We start from the raw sequence: 23,245 nt of genomic DNA, 5'->3' as shown, positions 1-23,245 counted from the left end.
AGGAAATATTTTGAAATTAAAAAAATCATGAACAGTTGGTTGAAACGGATTATCACCCCACTTGGTAGAATTGCAATAATCAAATCGTTATTAATTTCTAAACTAAATTACCTCTTTCTTACATTTCCAAACCCCCCAGGTAACTTTTTGAGATAACTTAACTCAATACTTTTTTAATTTGTATGGAGTGGAAAACCTGACAGAATTAAAAGAGACATTCTTTGTAAATCAGTCCAACAAGGAGGTCTTAGTAGGCTATGTTAAATATATCTAATTATGTGAAATCTTTGAAAATCTCATATATACGTAAGAATCAAAATGTAAACATATATTGTTAACTAATTACTCTAAGCTGGAGAATTTAGCCGTTTTTGGTAATGACTATCCTAACATTATAGTTAAGAATATTTCAAATTATTTCTGGAAAGATTGTTTAACTGCTTACAGTAGTTTTGTGGGAAAAATGGCAGTGACTGAATTTAAAGACTACCTTTCTGAACCAATTTTCTTTAATAGCAATATAAAAATTGGCTTTAAATCTTTTGTAAAGTATAGTTGGCTAAGAAAGGTATATCGCAAACTTGTGATTTGTATGATGAGAATGGAGAATTTCATGATATTAACGTCTCTTTTATGGACTATTTACGAGTGGTTAATTCTTATAAACAATATCTCAGGAAACTGAATTTTAAGACCGATTATAAATACTAATATATCTTTAGATGACAATCCTCCTTTACATAAACTACTTTCTGTCAAGAAAGGCTCAAAACTGTATTATTTTGTTTTGGAATCATCTGGGATTAATAATAAAGCTGAATCAAAATGGGAAATTTAATTTGGATCAGAACTTAACTGGTGTAGCATTTTTGTAAAACCATTTAAAACAACTTTGGAAACAAACCTCAGATGGTTCCAATATAGAATATCATATAGAATATTAACAACCAATACCTTTTTGTATAGAATAAACTTAAGAAACGATGATAAATGTACTTTTTGCTCTGGGCAAAAAGAAACCTTGTCACACCTATTTTGGGAGTGTAGACTCGTTTCCAAATTTTGGTCTGATTTCATCCAATGAATTACGGCAAGTTGTACCCATGTGAATAATATGAGTCTTTCTGAAGAACTGGTAATTCTTGGCATAAAAAAACACACAACAGATGCTGCATTTGATTTTTGATTACTCTTTGTTAAATTTCACATTTACAACTGCAAAGTCCAAATATCAAACCTCAACTTTAAATATTTTCAACAGGAAGTTCAACATAGATATAAAATTGAACATTCAATCTATCAGGGAAGAAATAATCTGCATCTGTTTAATAAAAGTGGGTATTGTATCAACCGCTCTTTGATAAAATGTCCAATTAAATGACTTTGTGGCTTTGCTCCCAGTAGTTCATATTTGTTTTAGGACTCTTTTTATACATATAGTAATTGAACAGGTTGTTTTTTGATGGTATTACTTTTTCTGTGACTGGGAAGCTGAGGGAATATACTAGTATGAATGATGTATGTGCCGGTGTGTGGGTGTGTATCGATTAAATTAGGTGTGAATGAATGTTTTAAAAAAAATATGTATTCACAATTGTATAATATTCTGTTTTGTTGCTACAACTTCCTGGGTCCTGTTGACCGCCTGTCCTTTGTTTCCTCCCTGGATAGAGGATAGGCTTTTTTGTAACAGGAAAAGGTGAATAATAATTTTTTTAAATAATAATAAAAAACAAAACAAAAACAATTTGGCATTAATAACAATATTTTATTGTGATGATTTCTACTAAAATATTAAGTCATTAGTAGTTTTATGTTATTATATATTAATGCTATGTTTATTTTCCTTGTATATAAGTCATCGATTGCAACGATATTTCATTTTTAGAAAATTGTATTTTGGTTATTTTGTTACCGGAAGTCGAGTGCTCTGATGCGTTTTACCCTACTAAACACATGCTTTTACTGATATTCGCCTCAGACTGCTAATTTAATCGATATAAATATATTTAAATTTAATTATGTTCTTGTAACATTTATATAATGATATGAATATTTATACATACAAATTATGGCTGTACTTTTTGATACTTTAGTTTTAATATTTATAATTATAATAAATCATATTATAATTAAATGGGAAGTTGTCATTGTACCTTATTGGGGATGGGGGTTGATTGTTTATGGGGCACTAGCCCCCCTCACCAGGCAGGTTGCCCGGGCCGGGACCGGTATGCTCAATTTGTTTTTTTTTAAAGTTAATATTTTCGCCTCTTATGAGGATGATGAACCTCTAGCTGCACTTACTAATAAAAGTGAGTATATTTTTCATGTCAGCGATGCAGCTACTGTCGTAATAATGTGTTTATATAAATTATAACAGTATTAAAAATATATTGAAAAACCCCATTAAAGTTATAATTTTTGAACAATGTTTTTATTAATCATTTTAATTTGGGGTTATTTTTGGCACTTTTTTGTTGTTTTGTTTGCTTTAACTTAAGAACTTTTGTAATATTACTTATTAGTACAGTGATAAATAGAAAGTTATCCGATTTACATGTAGCTATCACAAACTTTCCAAACCAAAATATTGCTAGATAATCAAATTTGTTGAATTACTCAGCTGGGTCCACTGCTGAACCGAATGATGCTGAAGAAATTGGGTATTTCAGTTTTCCAACCATGGAATGAGAATTGCGGTCTATTATGATGACGACTTTTATGTTGGAGAAGTGACAAAAGTTAATTCGGAATCCAGTGCTCTTATTAATTTTATGCAAAAGTGTGGTGTGAAAAAAGGTGTTTATAGATGGCCAACAGTAGATGATGAGGATGTCATTTCTGCAGAGTATGTCATACACTCAGGCTTCAACATGTGTACAACTAATGGCAGAGTGTGGTCTGTAGGAGATTGTTTGTTGGAGGAAATGTACAATCAAACAAGAGATTATTCTGTGAATAATAGTGTATAAGATTGAATCTGTGCACTAAATTGCACAATATATTTAACGACCTTGACTTTGAGAGGCTAAATAAATAATAATGTTTTGATTTTGAAGCACGCAGATATACAAGAGTTGTCTGTTTAATTATTTCTAAGTAAAACATGACTTTTGTTTTGTCACCCATAAACAATATTTTGAATCGAAATGATCATAACTTTTTATGTAACAGAGAAAATCTGCTAAAAATGGTATTTTTGAAAGTGTGTATACTTTATACTTATTAATAGTTGAGCTACACTTGCTTTATCACCATTCCAAATTTTATGGTGATAGCCTGAATACTTTTCAAAATATAGACTTTTAAAGTTGGCTAAATTATGTTGTTTTTGATACAATTTTTACGCCTGTCAGTTTATTTTTTCAGAGGCGGTAATTTTTAGATTTATATTCAGACACATTTGGAAAAAAAATAGATAGTATTATGCTACCTCTTTGACATATAAATTACAAAAGTAAAATACTTAACAAAAAATTGTAGTATGTGCTATTCTGTCTGTAGGATGCTGCATATAAAAGATCCCATGGTGCTAATCGGAAAGAGTAGCAGATTTCCTCTCATCAGTGTGGTCCTTAACCATAATTAAAACGTGAGTGCTTCATTAAATAACACAATCCTTCTTTTCTGTCAATGTCATGTTTTTTAATAGCAGCAAATGTATGCAGTTTTCAAATGAGCAGCGAGCAAAAGAGATGGGATGATTTATTTTTAAAAACTTCATTTAAATTTTCAATAGGTGTATACATTTAAATAAACCATTATAAGCGAAACAAACTATTTTTAAAGCCACACACCCTAGTTCCATCCAGTGAAAATAAATTATAATTTGGTTAATCTACAAACCTGTAACACACTTAGTGAAAAAGCAGGTTTTAAATCGATAAATACCATGGGAATCCCCATGTCCCAATTGCTTGAAATAATTTTGAAAGTTAGTATTCTGATGTCACCGGTAGATGTCTCTCGAAGCACAACAATGCCTACGTCACGACAAATTTCACAGACTTGGGGTGCGTTCGTTTCACCTCTCCTGGACATGTTCCAGCTGTTCTGTCCTGGTTGTATCCCCTCTCCAGATATCGTAAGACATAGCAAAATTATTGGTTTTAAGGGTTTGTAACGTTTTGTATTGAGACACTTACTTGTCTGAACTTTATTGTTACTGAAAATGTTCACGAACTGTGAAGAAAAATCTCACAAATAAACAACAACAAATCGGATGTTGATTGCACGAACCGTGCACGAGAAAACAAACCGAACCAAAATGATAACGGTAACGTGATATACCAACGTCTGTGACATTGAAATGGAAATATCCCCTATAAAAATAGATTGGACTTTGCTTGCTTAACGGTTTTTTCTCGACAACACGTCTTGTGAAAAAATGCATTTCGTGGTTTTACAAACATCAGGATTACCAAAAAGCACTTCAGGTGAATAGAAATGTGTATTCTAAATAATAAAATGTAAGTAAAGTGCAATTTTATTTGTGAAAAATGGGGTTTAATAGCGAAAAACAACGCCGTAATGGTTAACAAATAAACGTAACTAAGGTGTGTCCCTTTAATGGTCACAATTGTAAATAAATATATCATAAAAGGAAAAAGGAAAGGACAAAACTGTATCTTGACTAGAAAACAAAAAATATAATTTCCCCCATTTTACCACATGGTAAATTAACCTTTAGACTACTGGATTAATTTTGAACAAAAACCATGTTGAGTGGGTACAAGTTTATAATTTTTACTGACATATATTCACTTAAATGTTTTGTAAATACATGTGCAGCAGTTAAAACACATCATCCCATCACCAGGATTCCCACCAGAGTGCAAGTTATGGAAATAACCCACAGTACGCAAATTGAAAAATGGTTCATCGAAAACCACGAATACTCTCCACTAACAAGTGACAGTAATTATATTTACAAGGAACTATTCTCTGTCCTCAGTTCACCCAATACTCTCAGCTAACAAGTTACAATAATTAAATTTACAAGAACAATTACCTTAAGGTCACGGACTCCACATGGAGTGGCCTTGGAAGTCAACATAACCTGAATGTCCTTGATATCTTCTTCACCTTCAGGTCGGGGTCGAGTAATTTCATCAGCAACTTCTTTTGCTGCATCTTCAAACTGGAATAATCCCAAAACATTTCAAATATTTTTATTTATCTCAATATTTAAAAAAAATTTAACTGTCAGTAAAGAGAACAGTTGAACAGAAGAAAAACATTTGATACCTACAGCATTTTTTTTTAATCAAACTGTTTTTTTTCTTTTTCTGTTTAATGTCAAAGTCATAATTGGCTGATCATGTACATGTATGTTGTCTATAGATGGCAAATAACAATATTGTAGGTCTACATTTAAAGCAAACACCAGGATATCATCAAGTACAAATTATGTAATTTATATGCTTACAAGTGGCAAATGTTCTGTTGGCTGCTTGACCAGACGATCACCTACATTCTCATCAAAACTAGTAACATCATCAAGATCCACTTCTAGCCAGTACAATCCAAGGTTGTAGTGTCTTTTTAGCTGGTCTCTGCAAACAAATCAAAATAATTAACTCCCCCATTACACTTATAAAATCCCAACCCTTACTCTAACCTTTACAGATAGGTGGGTGATGTTGGGATATTTTTCCATGCACATTATACATATATATGTGACCTATTAGCTGATGAAATCAGACCTAACCTTGTAAAATAATTGAGGGGACTTATTAATTATTTGTTCCCCTAACTCAAGACTACAGACTATCTCACCCCATGTCACGCCAGATGACATACTGTACATTGTGTACAGTGCATTCCCCAATTCATACTTCACGCCGTTTTGTATGTCATTCATAGGAAATAATAACAGAACACAGGGTAGGTAGGTAGGAAAAGCATTTTATTATGAAAAATAATTTTATTTATGGATATTAAATGGAGGTGTTGACTATCGGTATCCAAACTAACCTCTGCATACATGTATAGACATACATTATGCAAACTAACAATACCATTCACCATTGTCTTTTCAATCTGACTGGACAATGACAACCAATATGGAAAAACTAATTTGTTTTACCCTTTGTAGTCTGGCTGTAATGCTATGGGCTTATGGCTGGTAGGTACCAAGTTCAAATTCCACACATTGGAAATGGGATTTTTAATCGCTGTACCTGCTCTAAAGCTAGTGAGTGTTTGGCAAACCTCAATGGTTAGGTGTAACTACTTATACTGACAAGTGTCCACAAAGGCAATATGTAATGTCCTATCTGTGGGAGAGTGCATATAAAGTATCGCACAGTTCTACCTTTATTCTCGTTGTACATACTGCATTATGTTATAAATTTACTTCAGAGGCAATGTAAGTCAAGGTGCATTACTTGGTTGTTCTAGCATTTCACCCCTGTATTAAAAATGACATTTAATCTGTATACCCAGATAGCACAACTATGTTGGCCCAACATCGCCACGGTCGGCAATATCGCTGACACCAGCCTACCATTGCCACGGCATTGGCAAATGGTTGGTTCGGGCTGATCTCGCCCCACCTTGTGACCATGTGATGAAAACTCTGATCTTCACCATCAGCAGCCAGTCGTTTGTGTTTGAACAGAAAATATTTCCAGCATTAATTTCAGGAATTTAATAAGTCTTAATCTTAATGAATATGAGCATTTTCTCGAACTGTAAAGAAAAACCTCACAAATGAACAAGATGCACGACAACAAATCGGATGTTGACTGCACGAACAATGCATGAGAAAACAAACTGATCGGAGTTGGAAACATAACCAGTTTGGGAGGTTGACGATATGCACCCCAAGGTTGTTTCGATGTGGATGGCATCGACGTGTTGTCATTTGTTTTGTGTTGCAGAAAATTTTTTGGTTTGGCATCTTTTTTAAAAGCCATAGCACATGGCATTCCCATATTTCGCTTAAGCCGACAAGCCATTTCGACGAATCAAAACTAAAGTGTCTGCTGTCGCAACAGTCTCCGGCATTTTATTTATGTGCAGTCTTTCCACATTGTTTTAATCAAATTCACACACAGCTTTCTCACAGCAACTAAATTTATCGGCTTTTGTATTGCTACAGCTGCTAACAACACACCATTTACAGGATTCGAACTTAAGAATTTTGTCTCCCACAGCAATTTTACAATGAACTGCTATGAATTCAGCTGGTTCTGTTTTTCAGGGGAATATTTTTAAATGGAAAATATACCGTACATAAATTTTTTTTAATTTTCTAATCATATTAAACAATATGTTGATTGATAATGTCCAATACATCATACATTATCTGGAACAGCACTTTAATGTTTTTGTAGGCAAGTGAAATTTGAGTTACATGCCTGGCGGGCAACTGAAATTTTTTGGATATGGCCAGCTCTGTAAAGGTATTTAACGTCAACTCAAACATAGGATTAGTGGAAGGCAGAGATTATGCAGAATTTATATAGATTGGTCTCTGACGGTAATGGGTTATAACTGTCCAACCAATCCTACAAAAAAAAAAAACAAGTGTAAATAACTTCAGTTTGGTTTGACATAAGAAAAGTAGTACTCGGGGCTACTTGAAAAAACGCTTGAATTTCCACTGGACAATTCATCCACAGACAATTCGTCCACCGGACGATTCGTCCATTCACCTCGGACAGTTCGTCCACTCGACTGCATTTTTTTCAAACATATTAATAGTTATTTCTTTGACATTGTAATCGTTTCTTAACATTATTTTGTGGTATACTATAACCAAAAAAGTAAAATAGAGTTAGAATTCAACATTACTATCCAGTTTTTATTAACTGTTTGTATTCATTATCATGCGGATGATTCGTCCACAGACGATTCGTCCACAGACGATTCGTCCACAGACGATTCGTCCACTCGCTCGTACACGATGTGGTAAATAAGTAATGCAAGCCTCCGCGTCGGAAGACTTTATTACCCCCCCGCCCCCCTCCCGTCATGTTCTCCTTCAATGGCATAAATTCTATCCACTGTAACCTGCGAATGTTTTTGGTCAATTAAATCAGTGTAGAATCGATGAATGGTATTTCGTCGTTGTTAACTGCACAAATCACTGTAGGAGATTATCCATTCAAATATCACTGGAAGAGAAACGTCCAACAGTCAGCTGACTAATGAATGGATAATCTTGTAACAGCACAAATCAATTCTTTGGCAGTAATTTCGTCATTGGTGTAGCGTCTCCAAATGGCAAAAAATTCTCCCTGCCGGGTCCTATGCTTCAGCCGTTGCATCCGTCCATACACCCCTGAGCGTGCTGTAACCTCACTGTGGTGCAGGGGTGTAACATTCTCTTTGAGAATGGCCAATACAGCACATATTGTACTAAAAACATCCTACGACATGTAGCGTGAAAGGCGTACATTATAGAAACAAACAATAACCGAATAAATAGAAACACCAAAGAATTATGTCTGCAGAGCATTGTTACAAAAACATCTACCAAGCGTAATCTAATGCAATATCATTTATTTTCACCTTTGTAAATTTATGACACAGCAAAAAAAATACGGGGTAAAATATATCTAATAATTTATTTAGCCCCCACGTACATGTAGTACACATTATTTAGGCCGTGGACGAATTGTACTGGGGAAATAAAAACCCAGTGGACGAATCGTCCAGAACTGATTTTGTGTAGTGGACAAATCGTCTCGAGTTCCTCAGTGGACGAATCGTCCGTGGACGAACTGTCCAGTGGACGAATCGACTGCATCCCAGCTGTTGTTGGTATTGTTCAACACCAATACATTTTAACGGTGGCGAAACTAATTTTTACATTCGAGCTCTGCATTTTCACTAGCAGTTTTTGCAATCAATCCTACCAGGATGCAGTGAACTTGTATGGAAACTAACTCGTATGAACGGAAATCATGTATGGAAAACGAACTCGTATGGAAAAAATAACAATGAACTTGTATGCCAGTATGGGGATGTATGGATATGCAGATATACTTTGATATTTCTCTTAAATATGTATTTTGACACTTGTTTTGTATACATGCTTCTTATTTATGAATTGTCACCATCAGTCAACTATTTGCGTGTCAACCGCAGTTTGTGCGTCAACAGCAGTCACCTATTTTCGTGCCACGTACCCGTGTTCACCTATTTTCGTGTCATGTTATATATTTTGTTTCGTGCATAGGCGTATGGGCACATTTTCCCCGAATGACATCAGACATGTGACGTAAAGAGCATCCTTGCCCGAATGACCAGACAATTTTTGCCCGAATAGATAAATCAGTTTGTAATTTCCATACGCATTTTCCCCCATACGAGTAAGTTCCGTACGAGTTCACTTGTGGATTTCCATACGAGTTCACTGCATTTTCCCCCATACGAGTAAGTTTTCCATATTACGAGTTCACCGCAAGCCTGACCATGCTTACCGATATATGTAAGAAAAGTTTCCTTCGTGGAACTGCCGTATAAAGTCTTTAAATCGTTTTTTGGCCTGTACTCTATTAATGTGATGATCATCATGTTGATCTTCTGAACCAAAATTATCACTGTAAAATATACCAGCATCGTCAAATCCAGACATTTTTTTCTGTAGAAATACTTTCTAAACAAAAACTAGCAATTATCTGTTTAATTTGGCGCGAAAATTTTCCCGCGATATCAACAGGTTTTTGTCTTGATTAGCCGCTTACACTGATATCTCTATAAAGCGTAATAATATAAACTGACGTTTACCAGTCTATTGGAAGATGAGCAGGTTGCATGGTACCAAAGAAGAGTGTTTCGTGTCAAAGTTCGAGGTGCATCGATATTAACGGAGTAAAAACAGCTGTGGGTGTGCTTGGTAGTAATATGTGACATTGATTATTTGTGCAAATATTATTATCCATTTACAATAAATAAATACAATTTTATTTGTTATACAGTTGTTATGCAGTATATACCAGAGGTTTAAACTAATGCGGGGACCCCCCAAAATGGAACTGTAATTTTCAACAAAAATGACGGTTGCTAATAAAAACATTAATTAAATCTCTTAAATGGTATGTGACCCCCATCACCCCCAGTTTCTTGCAGGTAGATTAGATGTGAGGTGCCACACTTTTTATTGCTGTACTTCCTGGGTGTGTTGTTGCTTATATCAGTTTTATTAGTAAACGTTAACTTTATCGACAATATGAATTAATTTGGTCTATTAGAACCTCCAGGATAGTTCTATTTTTATACCAAACCCCGTCAAAAGTCAATGTCTGCACTTAGTCGTTGCTGTGATGACTTACTTTTATTTGTGACACTGAAACATGAAATCTGTCAAAACGTACCCATACGATAAACTTTGTCAAAACGTATACGATAAAACTCCTAAACATTAATTTAATTAAATTTCGATTTATTTTCCAAGTCCGTATAGGAACCCGGAGTTGGGGCCTGTGTCTCACCATTTGAGGAGGAAAATACGGGTTTTTTTTGTTTGTTGTTTTTTAGGTTTTTTACTCTATATAGATATAAATAAAATTTTTAATCTGGCTTTGCCCCCACTAATTAGATATTGTACCACCACCACCCCCAGGATCGAACCATCTCAGTGTGATCCATTCAGCTGATTAAGGTTTTTCTCGTTATAAGCAAAGGCACTCAACACATTTTATTTACGGTTATATGGCGTCAGACATATGGTTAAGGACCACACAGATGTTGAGAAACCTGCTGTCGCCACTTCATGGGCTACTCTTTTCGATTAGCAGCAAGGGATCTTTTATATGCACCATCCCATACAGGACAGCACATACCACGGCCTTTGATGTACCATGCAGTTGTGGTGCACTGGCTGGAACGAGAAATAGCCCACCGACGGGGATCGATCCTAGACCGACTGCGCATCGAGCGAGCGCTTTACCACTGGGCTACACACACACACACACACACACACACACCACCCCCTTGCTGCATTAGGAAAAATGTATCGGATTTCCTCTCATGATTTCCGCTCGTGTCAGAAGTACCAAATGTTTTACATCCAATAGCCGATGATTAATTGATCAACGTTCTAGTGGTGTCGTTAAACAAAACAAACTTTTGTTTGTGCATATATACAGGTCACTTTTTTAATCCAATGACAAAACCTAGTGGCTAACTTCTATTTCTCGTTCCAGCCAGTGCACCATGACTGGTATACCAAATATATGTATATCCTCCACAACGAAAAATTGTTCTCGGATAATTCGTCCACTATAATTTTTATAGTTAAATTTAGGAGTGGAGATAATACCGTTGTTTATTGGTTGGTTATATCGAAGGACGTCACGAATGGTATTTTGGACATAAATGACGAAATTTTAGTTTAGTTACTAGCAATGTTTTCTAAATAGTATGTCAGAATTATAGGTGTAATTGAAGAGCAATTTGAATAACAACATATCAATAAAGTACTATAATGGACACACACAGACAATAACAAGTTGACAGGCCCGTACGCAGGATTTTTAATGGGTGGATGCGAATTGCTCATGATGGGACCAATCAACATGAAAATAACCCCTCAAAACAACAACGATTACGTAGCATTATTTAAATTTAATAGAGAAAAGTGGACCTTTAGTAATTGGGGGGGGGGGGCACACACCCCCACCCGTCGCACCCCCCCCCCACCCCCCCGCGTATGGGCCTGAGTTGATAGTGCTACTAAATTTAGTTTGTTTCATATACCAGTAGTTTACCACAAAACGAAAACAATTAACCATTTCAATGGCTAAGAAATAACATTTGAGATTTATTGGTCTAAATGTTGTAATCGAGTGGACGAATTGTACGGTGGACGAAACGTCCAGAAGACGAACCGTCTGGAAAGCTGTGCTATCCTGTCTGGGATGGTGCTTATAAAAGATCCCTTGCTACTAATGGAAAAATATAGTCTTTAAATTTAACGTCATGGAATATTAGCGTTTTATATGGCCTCGCTAAATTCGCTAACATTTTATGCTCGTTAACATTTTGTGATTTACAGTGTATAGAAGAGGGCGTAGTGAGATGTCAAATACGTAGGCTACCCGATTCTTTTGTTCTTTGTACAATAAAATATGTTTTAAGTCAATGAATCGGGAACATGTTTGACAACTCACGAGGCCCTCTTCTATATACATGTACGCATTAATATACATGGTGACTATATTACATAACTATATTATATTTAAACTACATTTAAACAGTCAATACATTCGATTTACTTTTTATAGTTTTTGATGTCATTTTAATTAATCAGTCAGCATAGGCCTAGGCATCTAAGGCGACAGCAACTGGAGTGAGACAATCTTATCTTACTTCGTCTTTTAACATGAAGGTCATTGTGTAATAATCAGCTAAAGTGGCGCCCCTGCGCCTCCCCGTTTCCGACCACTAGTGGGCTACTATGTTTATTACGACAATCAACCTATCTTAAACAAATAATATTATACTAAATTTGTTTCAAAATGTTAATCACTTTTGAACTTGCGAAAGTTAGAGCTGCGGCCGGTCATTATATAAGATTATTTACTCATGATGACGGGGAAGATGCATGATGAATTGATGATATTATTTCTGTAATTTTTGAAGTTTTATAAATAATTTGGCGAAATTGTTTGCTCACCCAGAGCAAGCCCCGACATATCTGCCTTTTTAATTCGGCATGCATGCGTGCGTACGTACGTACGAACGTGCGTGTGTGTGTGTGTGTGTGTGTATATATATATATATATATATATATATATATATATATATATATATATATGTGTGTGTGTGTGTGTGTGTGTGCATTTCCGTAGGAAAAATATCTGGATTGGGGGAGGGGGGCACAATTTCTATATATAGTGAGAGGCCACAGTCTTTAGTGGAGGGGCATAAATCACGTTTTTAACTCAATTTACATAGAGTAGGCACAAGCCCTCCACCCAAGCTCCACCCCCGGTTCCCATAGGCCTTTTGAGTGTGTGTGTGTGTGTGTGTGTGTGTGTGTGTGTACATTTGTGTCCTTTGACCTTTTAACGAAAACACAAATTTGAACTGTCCGACTTAAAATCAATTACGTGGCTTAAATAAATGTTTTACCATAAATAAATAAATAAATAAATAATAATATATATAAATATATATATATATATATATATATATATATATATATTATTATAGTCAAAAAAGAAATGCATAGGCGAAATATTCATGGAATTATCTCTTTAATACAAAGTGGTATGATTCCGTCATTTATGACCGTATCACAGTCACATTTGACATGAGTATGTGACAATGTTCTTGCTATGGACTGACGGCAGTGGAGGCGTTTTCGTCACCAAACAGCGTCGCACGATGGCTCTGAAATCAGTATCTTGTGTGGCCACTATCAGCAGCAATCACTTCGCGACATCTCCTTGACTTAGACTGAATGAGTCTCTGAATCTGGGTACGTGGAATCCTAGCCCATTCTTCATGCAGTGCATGTGACAGTTGCGGAAGCGTCCGAGGCTCCGGGTCACGCTGGCGTACACGTCTGTCCAGTTCGTCCCATAGATGTTCAATAGGGTTGAGATTTGGCGATCTTGGTGGCCATGGCAGCACATTAATGTTCTCATTCTGTATCCATTGTTACACGTGCCGTATGCGGCCTGGCTTTGTCCTGTTGAAAGAGTTTTCTCTGTCGATCCAAAATGGGAAGCATGTGACGGCGAAGAATTTCTTCCCGGTAGCGTACAGCTGTCAGGTTGCCTTGTACGAAAACAAGTTCATTCTGCCGGTGTATGAGATGGCTCCCCACATGTAGGCCTATCATGACACTCCCTCCACCGAATCTGTCAACTTGGGCGACGCAGTTGCTGGCAAAACGTTCATTGCGGCGTCTGTAAACACGTTGTGTCCATCACGTCGCTGTAGAAGGAAACGTGACTCGTCGCTGAACCATACTCGCGGCCAGTTTCCCAAGTTCCACCCCTGTACACGTCGCAGGACGGGGCCAACATACGGTCTCCTAGCCCGTAAACCAGCTTCTCGAAGTCGGTTCCGAATGGTTTGTGCAGACACCCTTCTTAAACCAAGTATGTGTCCAGCAGTGTTCGTTGCTGTGGCAATTCGGTGACGCAAGTGCAGAACCCGGATGTAGCGATTCCGCCATCTCTTAAGACTAATTTCCAATACGCCCGCCCTCCATTGGCAGCGATAGTAATATCCGTCATCCGTTTATTTAGGCCGCCATCCAAAATCACAAGTCATGCCATCGTCTTGAACTACCAAAGTAATCGGGTTCATCGTCGTTTACAAGACATTTTCGAAGTACTTGTACCCTGCAAATCTTAGGTACCATCCCTTCCTATAAGTGGAACCAGCTCTACCGATTCCCAGTTGCCCCCCCCCCCCCCCCCCCAACAAAAAATCCTAGCTACGGCCCTGGATAGATAGATAGATGGACAGACAGACAGACAGAGAGATAGATATTTTTGTTGTATTCGAAACTCCCGCTCTGGTGCTACATGAAACTCCCGCTCTAGTGCTACATGAAAAGATTGCAATGACGTAAATTATAACAAATAGCAGATTTTATCATTTTATTTATTTAATCCCAATTATAGTGTAAAACCTTCAATATCTTGTTTGATTCAAGATCTCGAATATAGCGGAAGCAGGTTTCTCCTCTCGTCTTCACCACGACTGGTATATCAAAGACCGTGGTATGTGCTACCCTGTTTGTGGGATGATGCATATAAAAAGATCCCTTGCTGCTAATCGAAAAGAGTAGCCCATGAAGTGGCGACAGGGGGTTTCCTCTCTCAATATCTGCGTGGTACTTAACCATATGCCCGACGCCACATAACCGTAAATTAAATGTGTTGAGTGCGTCGTAAAATAAAACATTTCCTTCCTTCCTCTCATGTTCTATTAAGTCACGGAGGTGGACATTGGCCACTTCATATTCAATTACTGGTCATTTGGTAGACACGAATACTAGCAAAGATGAAAGCATGTTTTATTACTGCAAAATACTTTTAAATATCCCTCATTGCTGGCTTAAAGGTCATGGGGATTTATAATTCCCGTCGAGATACATATAGGGTAATGAACAAGCCTTTGTGTCGAATATATTAACACAACGACCGGATGTAAACAACAGTATGATTGTATTAAGAGTAGACCTAATTCCACGGGCAAAAGAAAACAATGTTCAGCGCATGAGCATTCCGTCCTGCAATTGATAATTACAACACTGTACTGTACGTGTGTATTTGTGTATCATACGCCTGTACGTACACAGACATTTTATTTACGGTTATATGGCGTCGGACATATGGTTAAGGACCACACATATATTGAGAGAGGAAACCCCCTGTCGCCACAGCATGGGCTACTCTTTTTGATTAGCAGCAAGGGATCTTTTTATATGCACCATCCCACAGACAGGGTAATACATACCACGGCCTTTGATATACCAGTTGTGGTGCACTGGCTGGAGCGAAAAATAGCCCAATGGGCCAACCGGCGGAATCGATCCCAAACCGACCGCGCATTAAGCGAGCGCTGTACCACTGGGCTACGTACCGCCCTTGGGCGAGAACGAAACCACGCGCATATTCACAACGTCCACAACCTTAAAGGTAGGGTCAACTCTAACAAGAGCGTTATGTGTTGGAACGATGCATACCCTGACCACCAACACATACTGACACTTTAACAAATAAAAAACGAGTAATTTTAGAGTTAATAAAAAACGATGATTATTCCTGCTAACTGGGGGCAGCCATTTTGTTTTGTTTTTGTGACGTCCGGTGGTATAGCTTGGGGCGAAGTGACGTCAGCTCCGTCCATCTCCTCTGTGCACAGTGTAAACAAACGCTCTAATTTACGACAAGGCGCTTCGCTTTTATCAACCTGACTTGTAAAACAACATAAATGACTTGATAGTATAATAAACTATTTAACTAAATATATATCAATTTGAATCAATAGAACGAAATGGAGTTATAGTATTTTTCTTTTTAAAAAAATCCAAAGAACAAATGCATATTATTAGGCCTATTGGTAGGGTACGTTCGAGCAAAAACGACCACTCACGATACCCAAGTGATACTTTTCTTTTCTTTGGGACGACGTAATTGGTAAGTTTTGTCATTTTAGATGGGAAAGTCTACTTAATCAAGGGTTTTACAGAATTACTTACTTATTTAAGGGGTATCCGTGCGGTTATCACACAATACCCTGTGGTCATAATAAAAGAGGCACGTCTTTTTTAGTGTGTCTAGACACAGTGTCTGGGGACCGTCTAAATATTCACCTGCCAATCAGGAACCACAGGTACAGGCCACGGAAAGAAAAGACCAATTAACCCAGAAAACACTCCGGTTATTATTTCAGTACATGGGTTAATTTATGTACAAAACATAATACAGTTATTTCAACACTTTCACAATGGTGGTTTATTTTATATTGAAAAATAATGTTTTGTTTCTTCAGTTCAAAGACTAATTCCTGACGTGACACGTTAGGTATTACGTAACCCCCAGCTCGCCAGATGACGTATTCACTGGGATCTGCCCCGGGTTGGGCCCCTGGCTTTTCAGAGGTCGAACCCTGGGGCGGACATGCTCAAAACCTCGGTGGTATGTAAGCATGTTAAAACATTACAACAACAACATTCACTAGGATGGTACAAAATGGCTGCGCCCGTTATATATAATAGCCGTCACATTTAACCGTTTTATTAATTAACTATACGATTATACTTGTTGATACATGTATTAAGCAATAATGTACATTATATATCGTTGAATATGCCTACCATCCCAAAAGCGTTGCTTGAGCATCTCTTACTTTAACTCATGAATGGATCTCTATGACTATTCCAGAGATACACCGTCTAATCAGACGGATGAGCCGACATTGTACCGCTGTCAACATGCAATGCTCAAGGTGCTGAGACACGTCACTGACAATTATTAGATGTTCGTGCATGGACCTCCAAGCACCATTTAACGATGTGACAATCACACATTTCATTTTGTATTGAAAATATCCTGTTACTTACACTGACAAATGATGCCTCAATTAAATCCAGTGTCGGAATTTATTTTGTAAGTCACGAGTTTTCTTTTATTTAAGCACATTTACCTAATTGCTAAACTTTTTTGGCTAAGTATATTATATTGGTATAGTGACTGTATGTACTGGCATAATGTATGTGTGTATTGTCATTTAGTGTATAAATGCATGCATGCATGCGTGCGCGTACGTGCGCGTGTGCGTGTACTGGTATAGTGTATACTATGCGTGTGCTGGTATGACGCGGGGTACGCCGTATGCGGACGTTGGAACCGGTAACATGCCATTTCTTTTTACAGTTTTAAACAACACATTTCACGGTCAGGTGCATGTATTATTTGCTACCTGTTGCTTGCAACTAGTGCACTTTTGACGGCATTGGTATTCCCAGAGACGGCGTACTTGATCATAGAATCTAGCACCAAAACAAATTTAATATTACAAAGCATAAAAAACCCAACCCTATAAATCATTAAAATGTATCAATAATATTTGTTTTAAATATTAAATGTTTCATTCGAAATGTGAAAATGAACACACAAAAAACATCAGTAATAACTTCAGAATAGGTCTCTTTACACACACACACACACACACACACACACACACACACACACACACACACACACACACATATACATATATATATATATATATATATATATATATATATATATATGTTTCATGGAACGTTAAGGTGATGACCAAAATACCTTTCTATTGTAATATTTGAACCCAGTTTGCCGTCTTGGCCAACCCTTAGCAGTTTTGGCTATGTAGGCGTTTTGGAGAAACTAGCTTTAGGCAGAGTATTCTGGGTGTGGAGGGGACGTATGGATAGAGGGGTGTTGGATATGATTATGAGCAAAATATTAATGATGATGATAATGATGATGATGATAATAATGATGATGATGACATCTAGTGATTGTCTTAAATATATTAATTAATTACTCTGCGTGTTTTTAAATAGTTTTAATCTTACATTATATTTAATTATTAATCAATGCGGTCTCAAACTTGTATAATGGCGGATTCTCGCTTGTTTTGAAATATAAACATTATACCTTCAAATCTATGACTGTAAAAATTACAATAAAATAATTTGCTAATAGAAACCTTTTAGTTATTTTTATTGGACTGAATTTGGCGCGTTCAGCTGAGATAAACACTCTGTAATTTATGGCAATATATATATATACTCTTAAAAAAAGTAGGGGAACTCTAATAAGAATTTACAATTGCCAAAATTGTAAGGTACATGTATATTAGCTGTGGGGAATGTTTATATGATAATAGTGAATTAATTGGGCAAACATTACGACCGGTAGTTCAGAATTACAGTAGGATTTATGACCATCAAAGATCTTGAAGGACGATTGGGGTCAGAAGTAAAATTTTAAAGTTGACGGGGTTTTTTTTATCAGTAAATCGCAAATTCAAACAATAAAAATGACTAAAAACAAAACAATAGCAACTGTATGATCAACAGAATGAAAAATAATGTAATCGACCTTCCTGGAAATTGTCAAAATCGATAATGACACCCCACAGGGCAACTTCGTGATGCACGTACAAACTATGGAATGTGTTTCGATGTATTGATAAACAGACCTGAACGTTCTTTACTAGGATGTCTGTGGATAAAACGTACGTTCGGTCTAATAGTTAATATTAACATTAATATTTCAGGTTCCTCTACTTTTTTTGAAGAGTATATATATATATATATACACACACACATATATAGATATATACAGTATATATATATATATATACTGTATATATCTATATATGTGTGTGTGTGTGTGTGTGTGTGTGTGTGTGTGTGTGTGTGTGTGTGTGTGTGTATGTATGTATGTATGTATGTATGTATGTATATATATATATATATATATATTGTATGTATGTATATATGTGTGTGTGTTGGGGGGGGGGGGGGTATCTGCGGATGTTAAACTTACTCAGATAGAATTTGTTGTAATTTCTGTCTGTCCAAACATTGCAGCTGGAATGTTTTTCTTTCTTTCTTTTTTTTTTTTTTTAACAAATATATACTCGTCCCCGTTACACTGTTGTGCCATTGTTTCCTTGTTTGTCACTAGCCACAGTTTAAATTACAAGCATGAAATGTAAAAAGTCGCTTACAGTTGTGCATTGCATTAGTTATTTGGTCATTTTTGTTTTGAGAACCATATTTTTGAGGATGCTTTGATAGCACTTCAATTTGATTATTTGAACGTAGAAAACGCGACCACAACCATTGCAAAGATCATATTAAACATCGGTCATTCTGTAATCTGTGGTGAGACCGAAGGATTTTTGCATTGGGACAGGATGAACAGTAACTGTTGTGTGTTGAGAGCCGATAGGAACAGATATGTGGGAACAGTTACATTTTAGCATTACTCGCTACGAAATCAATGCTGTGCACAGACATACTGTACATTGGAAACAGATTACCAAGCATGAGAGGAACAACTGGACAGTAGCAGCGAAAGGGTAATGTTTAATATTGAAATATGAATTATTTACGTTTCAACATAGCATCAGTTAGACTATGTATGAATCATGATCGCATGTTTTTTGTTGTTGTTTCTGTTGCAATAGTTCATTAGCATAATTATTATATCACGGCATGTTGGCGATCGTCCGCGTTGATTAGGATTACAGAGGCCTTATTTAGGACTTAATTGATTGCGACGTGTCAGTAACGGTTGTTTTTCGACCTGTGATGCACCAGTGGCCAGAGGTTAACCTTTCGTGTGTTACAGTTAGCCGATCCACAGCATGGTCGCATTTTGTTGTGCTAGCTGTCAGTGCGTGCCATTTTGACTCTTTCTGTTAATTTCGGCCTGCATACCCGACGCATGTTGAATTGGACTGACAGCTGCACTAATGTAATTACTCGAAGGGTTCCCGCTATCTCTGGAATACTGTGGACTGCATCATGACTCGTGTCCATTCCCTGGGGTCTCGTTAGCGTGACCTCGCGAACCCATGACTGACATTTCATGTTATCTTGTTGCAGAGTGCTCACTGACATAGCATACTGAATCAAATTTATAGAAAAAAAAACCCCATAAGGTAAGCGATTTCATAGAGTAATGTTGTTTACTTCCCTAGGCAAAATTCTATATACTTTCAAAATATGGCATTTTTGATACCCCTTTTCAGGCCTCAACATGTAACATTTTTTGTCCCTAATCCAGAACAGGTGGTAATAGGTCTAGTTTTGAAACTGTCCATCATTCACAATAATATACCCTACATGTTTGTATGTCTTCACAGGTGCTACTGTCAGATAAACATGTTCCATTTTGATCAGATTTCCATCTACCATTGCACCACTGTGATGGTTGTTCCTTGCTTTGACAATCAATAGTGCAGCTTACTGTAATAAATAATACTCAAACAAATACATTGTAACATGTTATTAATTGTTTATCATATTACTTATTGTGCTAAAAATTCTTACTGACATCAATTTAATTGCATAACATCTTGTGGGAATTAAATATGTCCTAGACATCAGGCCCGTGGGATGGATTTTCAAAGTCGGGAGAGCTAATTTTTTATGGTTGTATAAAATGTGTTGTGCGAAACCGCAAGCGTCGCAGGTGCGAAGCCCCAAAGCCCCATAAGGAAAATTTAAAAATATTAACCCCTTTCATAGCAATTCTGGCGTGTTTTTGGCTTATTACCCGAGACAGTTTTGACCATATTTTTAAACATTAGATGGCATGAAATAAGTTTTCCTAACATCTGAGCAGAAATCGTTACCATGCACCATGTAAATCTAAACCAATGGGCTATCACTTTTTACAAATGTGCCAAAGAAAAACAATCTGTGTTCGTGGACGGTCACAAAATCATTTGCAACATTGATGAGATCAAGATTGTCTGTTTTATCTTTGTGCATATGGAGGAGCATCAGATTATTCAGACACCGTTGGGTCATTGTGGTTCGAAGTTATGTTTTTAACCTCCTCAAACAGCTAAATGAACGTTCACTAACAGCGTTTGTTGCTGGTATATTGCTGGTATATCCAGCAACAACTTCAGACAAATTGCTACTTCACTGAACAATGCAATGCCGTTTTGTAACACGAATGTCACAACATCCCGAATGGTTAAGTTTGGTTGATTCATCTGTAACTGAAGCAGTTGAAGTGTCGTATTCAACAAATTTTCATTTATATCATCGCCATAGGTATTCATCACATTACTCAGGTCCTGTGTGTAGCTTTGTCCTTTGGCAGCATTTAATATAAGCTCTTCAAGGCTAACAAAAATACGAAAAATACGAAAAATATAATGCAATTTATCAGAAAATCAAAGGCTTCGAAATAAATGGGTCTGTAGTGATCTACAACACTGGTTGCATGGTGGGGTTCTGATCCATCGTCAAAGCGTATTGGAGCTCTTCTTTTGCGTGGCAACTCGGGCTTGCCAACACCTTTTTCTTTAGATTTATTTATTGTTTCTTGCCAAAAAAGATTAAAATGTTCTGGATTCCTAATCTTCTCCAGTGTTGATACTGTGAGAGCCGCCATTTTCTGCCCTTCTGTTGCTGATACAGAAGGGTTTTGTAGCGCCCGGCTTAGATTATTGCTGTGTTTTAATATGTTCTCACAGAGGCATGTGCCGAAAAAGAAGCTGAATTTTCGCATGTATTCTGAATCCGTTACCAGTGTTCGAGATTAAAAGTTTTAGGCAGTATCCCAGTTGGATACTAACAATTCAAAATCTGGTATCCCACCTGAGAATTTAGTATCCCACTTAAATGAAATTCATAAATAACATCATAACAAATTTGGACGACACCGTTCTCGTTCCCAATCTATTGCTACACCGCAATCAAAATCGCAGAATTCGTAAAATTCACAATCAAACGGAATTGGCAAAAAGATTTGCTGCATCTATTTTTGCGTAATATTGACATAAATTAATATTTAGCAGTAATCAATAAGTGTTTCTGACATTACTAACGATAAACCTACCTGTATCAATTTTCTGCAGATGTGGAATCGATCAATATCTCAAATAAAATTTGAAGGGAGGAAACATCCAACAAGAACAATAGCGATTTAGCGGTTCCCAGCATTAGACTGAGTATGAGTTAGGGGATATATTGTTATGGCATAGCATTTGACTGAGTAAGAGCTCAAAAATACTGTTGCTTAACTTCACCAGTAAATAATGACTTTCACTGTTTCAGCAAAAAATAAAAATGCAGGATTAATAAAACCAAGAACCTTATATGGTATCCCGGTGGGATACTGGGTTTTTGAAGTCTGGTATCCAAAATTAAATTATGGTATCCCCGGGATACTGGGTTACCGTTAATCTCGAACACTGGCGCCATATCGTAACACTGTCCTTTTATCATGAAAACAGGAAGATTTAATCTCAAGAGCACATCTTTAATTGCTGAGAATATGGTATCTGCTTGTATCTTTTTAATCTCATACATTCCAATGAATTCCTTGTGCACTTAAAAAAGATGATCAATCCATCTTAAAGGTCAACATTTATCGAAAACGTAATTCACTATTGTTTGGTATCTACGTATACCTTTTACAATATGTATGAAGTATCAATAAAAAAAAGTTAAAAAAATCTAACCATTTTTAATATATTCGCAATATTTCGCTTGCCAAAACACCTGTCGACTCGAAGAGCCAAGTCACATGACCCTGTGACGCGCTAACCGCATAACATGAAGCGTGATTTGCAGTGTTTCAAACATTTTACTGGGAAGGTGGAACACGTCTATTTTTAAAATGCAGAAATTTTATTATATTGAATTGAAGTGTATGGATGGAATATTCTTTTGGAGATAGTTTTCAAATGTAAAATATGGTAAACAATTGTTTAATGTTTGGATGTATCACAGCAGCAGTTTTTCCTAACTTTAAACAAACTGACAATCACAGTGTTTGCATGGAAGTGGTTCTTAAACAGAACCCGTGCGTAATGGAAAGGGCCATCACAATGGGATAAGATCTGCAGTGACCACTTCATCCCTGGGGATTACGACAATTACTTAAGGTGGTCGATAAATATGACACCTGTTTTGTATTGTGTTTTTTTTAAAACATATCTGTTCCAAGCCTATGTTTGGACTCTTATCTAAACCAGCATTATGTGTAAACCAGCACAGTTTTAAATTCCCATTCAG

The 23,245-nt window shown here is 36.6% G+C and overlaps 2 protein-coding genes across 2 annotated transcripts in view; one reads left to right on the top strand and one right to left on the bottom strand.

Annotated features, from left to right (window-relative positions):
- LOC121370641 (DNA replication licensing factor mcm5-like) overlaps positions 1 to 9,652 on the bottom strand; it is a 40,962-nt gene extending 31,310 nt beyond the window's left edge. The window contains exons 1-3 of the mRNA XM_041496008.1: positions 9,438 to 9,652; positions 5,432 to 5,558; positions 5,015 to 5,143 (exon numbers count right to left, since the gene is read on the bottom strand). Of these exons, the coding sequence (XP_041351942.1) occupies positions 5,015 to 5,143; positions 5,432 to 5,558; positions 9,438 to 9,592 (411 nt within the window). The 5' untranslated portion in view covers positions 9,593 to 9,652. The remainder of the gene's footprint in view (positions 1 to 5,014; positions 5,144 to 5,431; positions 5,559 to 9,437) is intronic.
- Positions 9,653 to 19,127: 9,475 nt separating this feature from the next.
- LOC121370640 (contactin-associated protein-like 2) overlaps positions 19,128 to 23,245 on the top strand; it is an 84,135-nt gene continuing 80,017 nt past the window's right edge. Inside the window, exon 1 of the mRNA XM_041496007.1 lies at positions 19,128 to 19,563. The gene's annotated coding sequence lies outside the window, so the exon portion shown is untranslated. The remainder of the gene's footprint in view (positions 19,564 to 23,245) is intronic.

The sequence above is a fragment of the Gigantopelta aegis genome, chromosome 4, assembly GCF_016097555.1.
Source record: "Gigantopelta aegis isolate Gae_Host chromosome 4, Gae_host_genome, whole genome shotgun sequence".
NCBI classification, from domain to species: Eukaryota; Metazoa; Mollusca; class Gastropoda; order Neomphalida; family Peltospiridae; genus Gigantopelta; species Gigantopelta aegis.
Note: the sequence above shows the minus strand (reverse complement) of the source record. Positions and strands in the feature narration are given on the sequence as shown.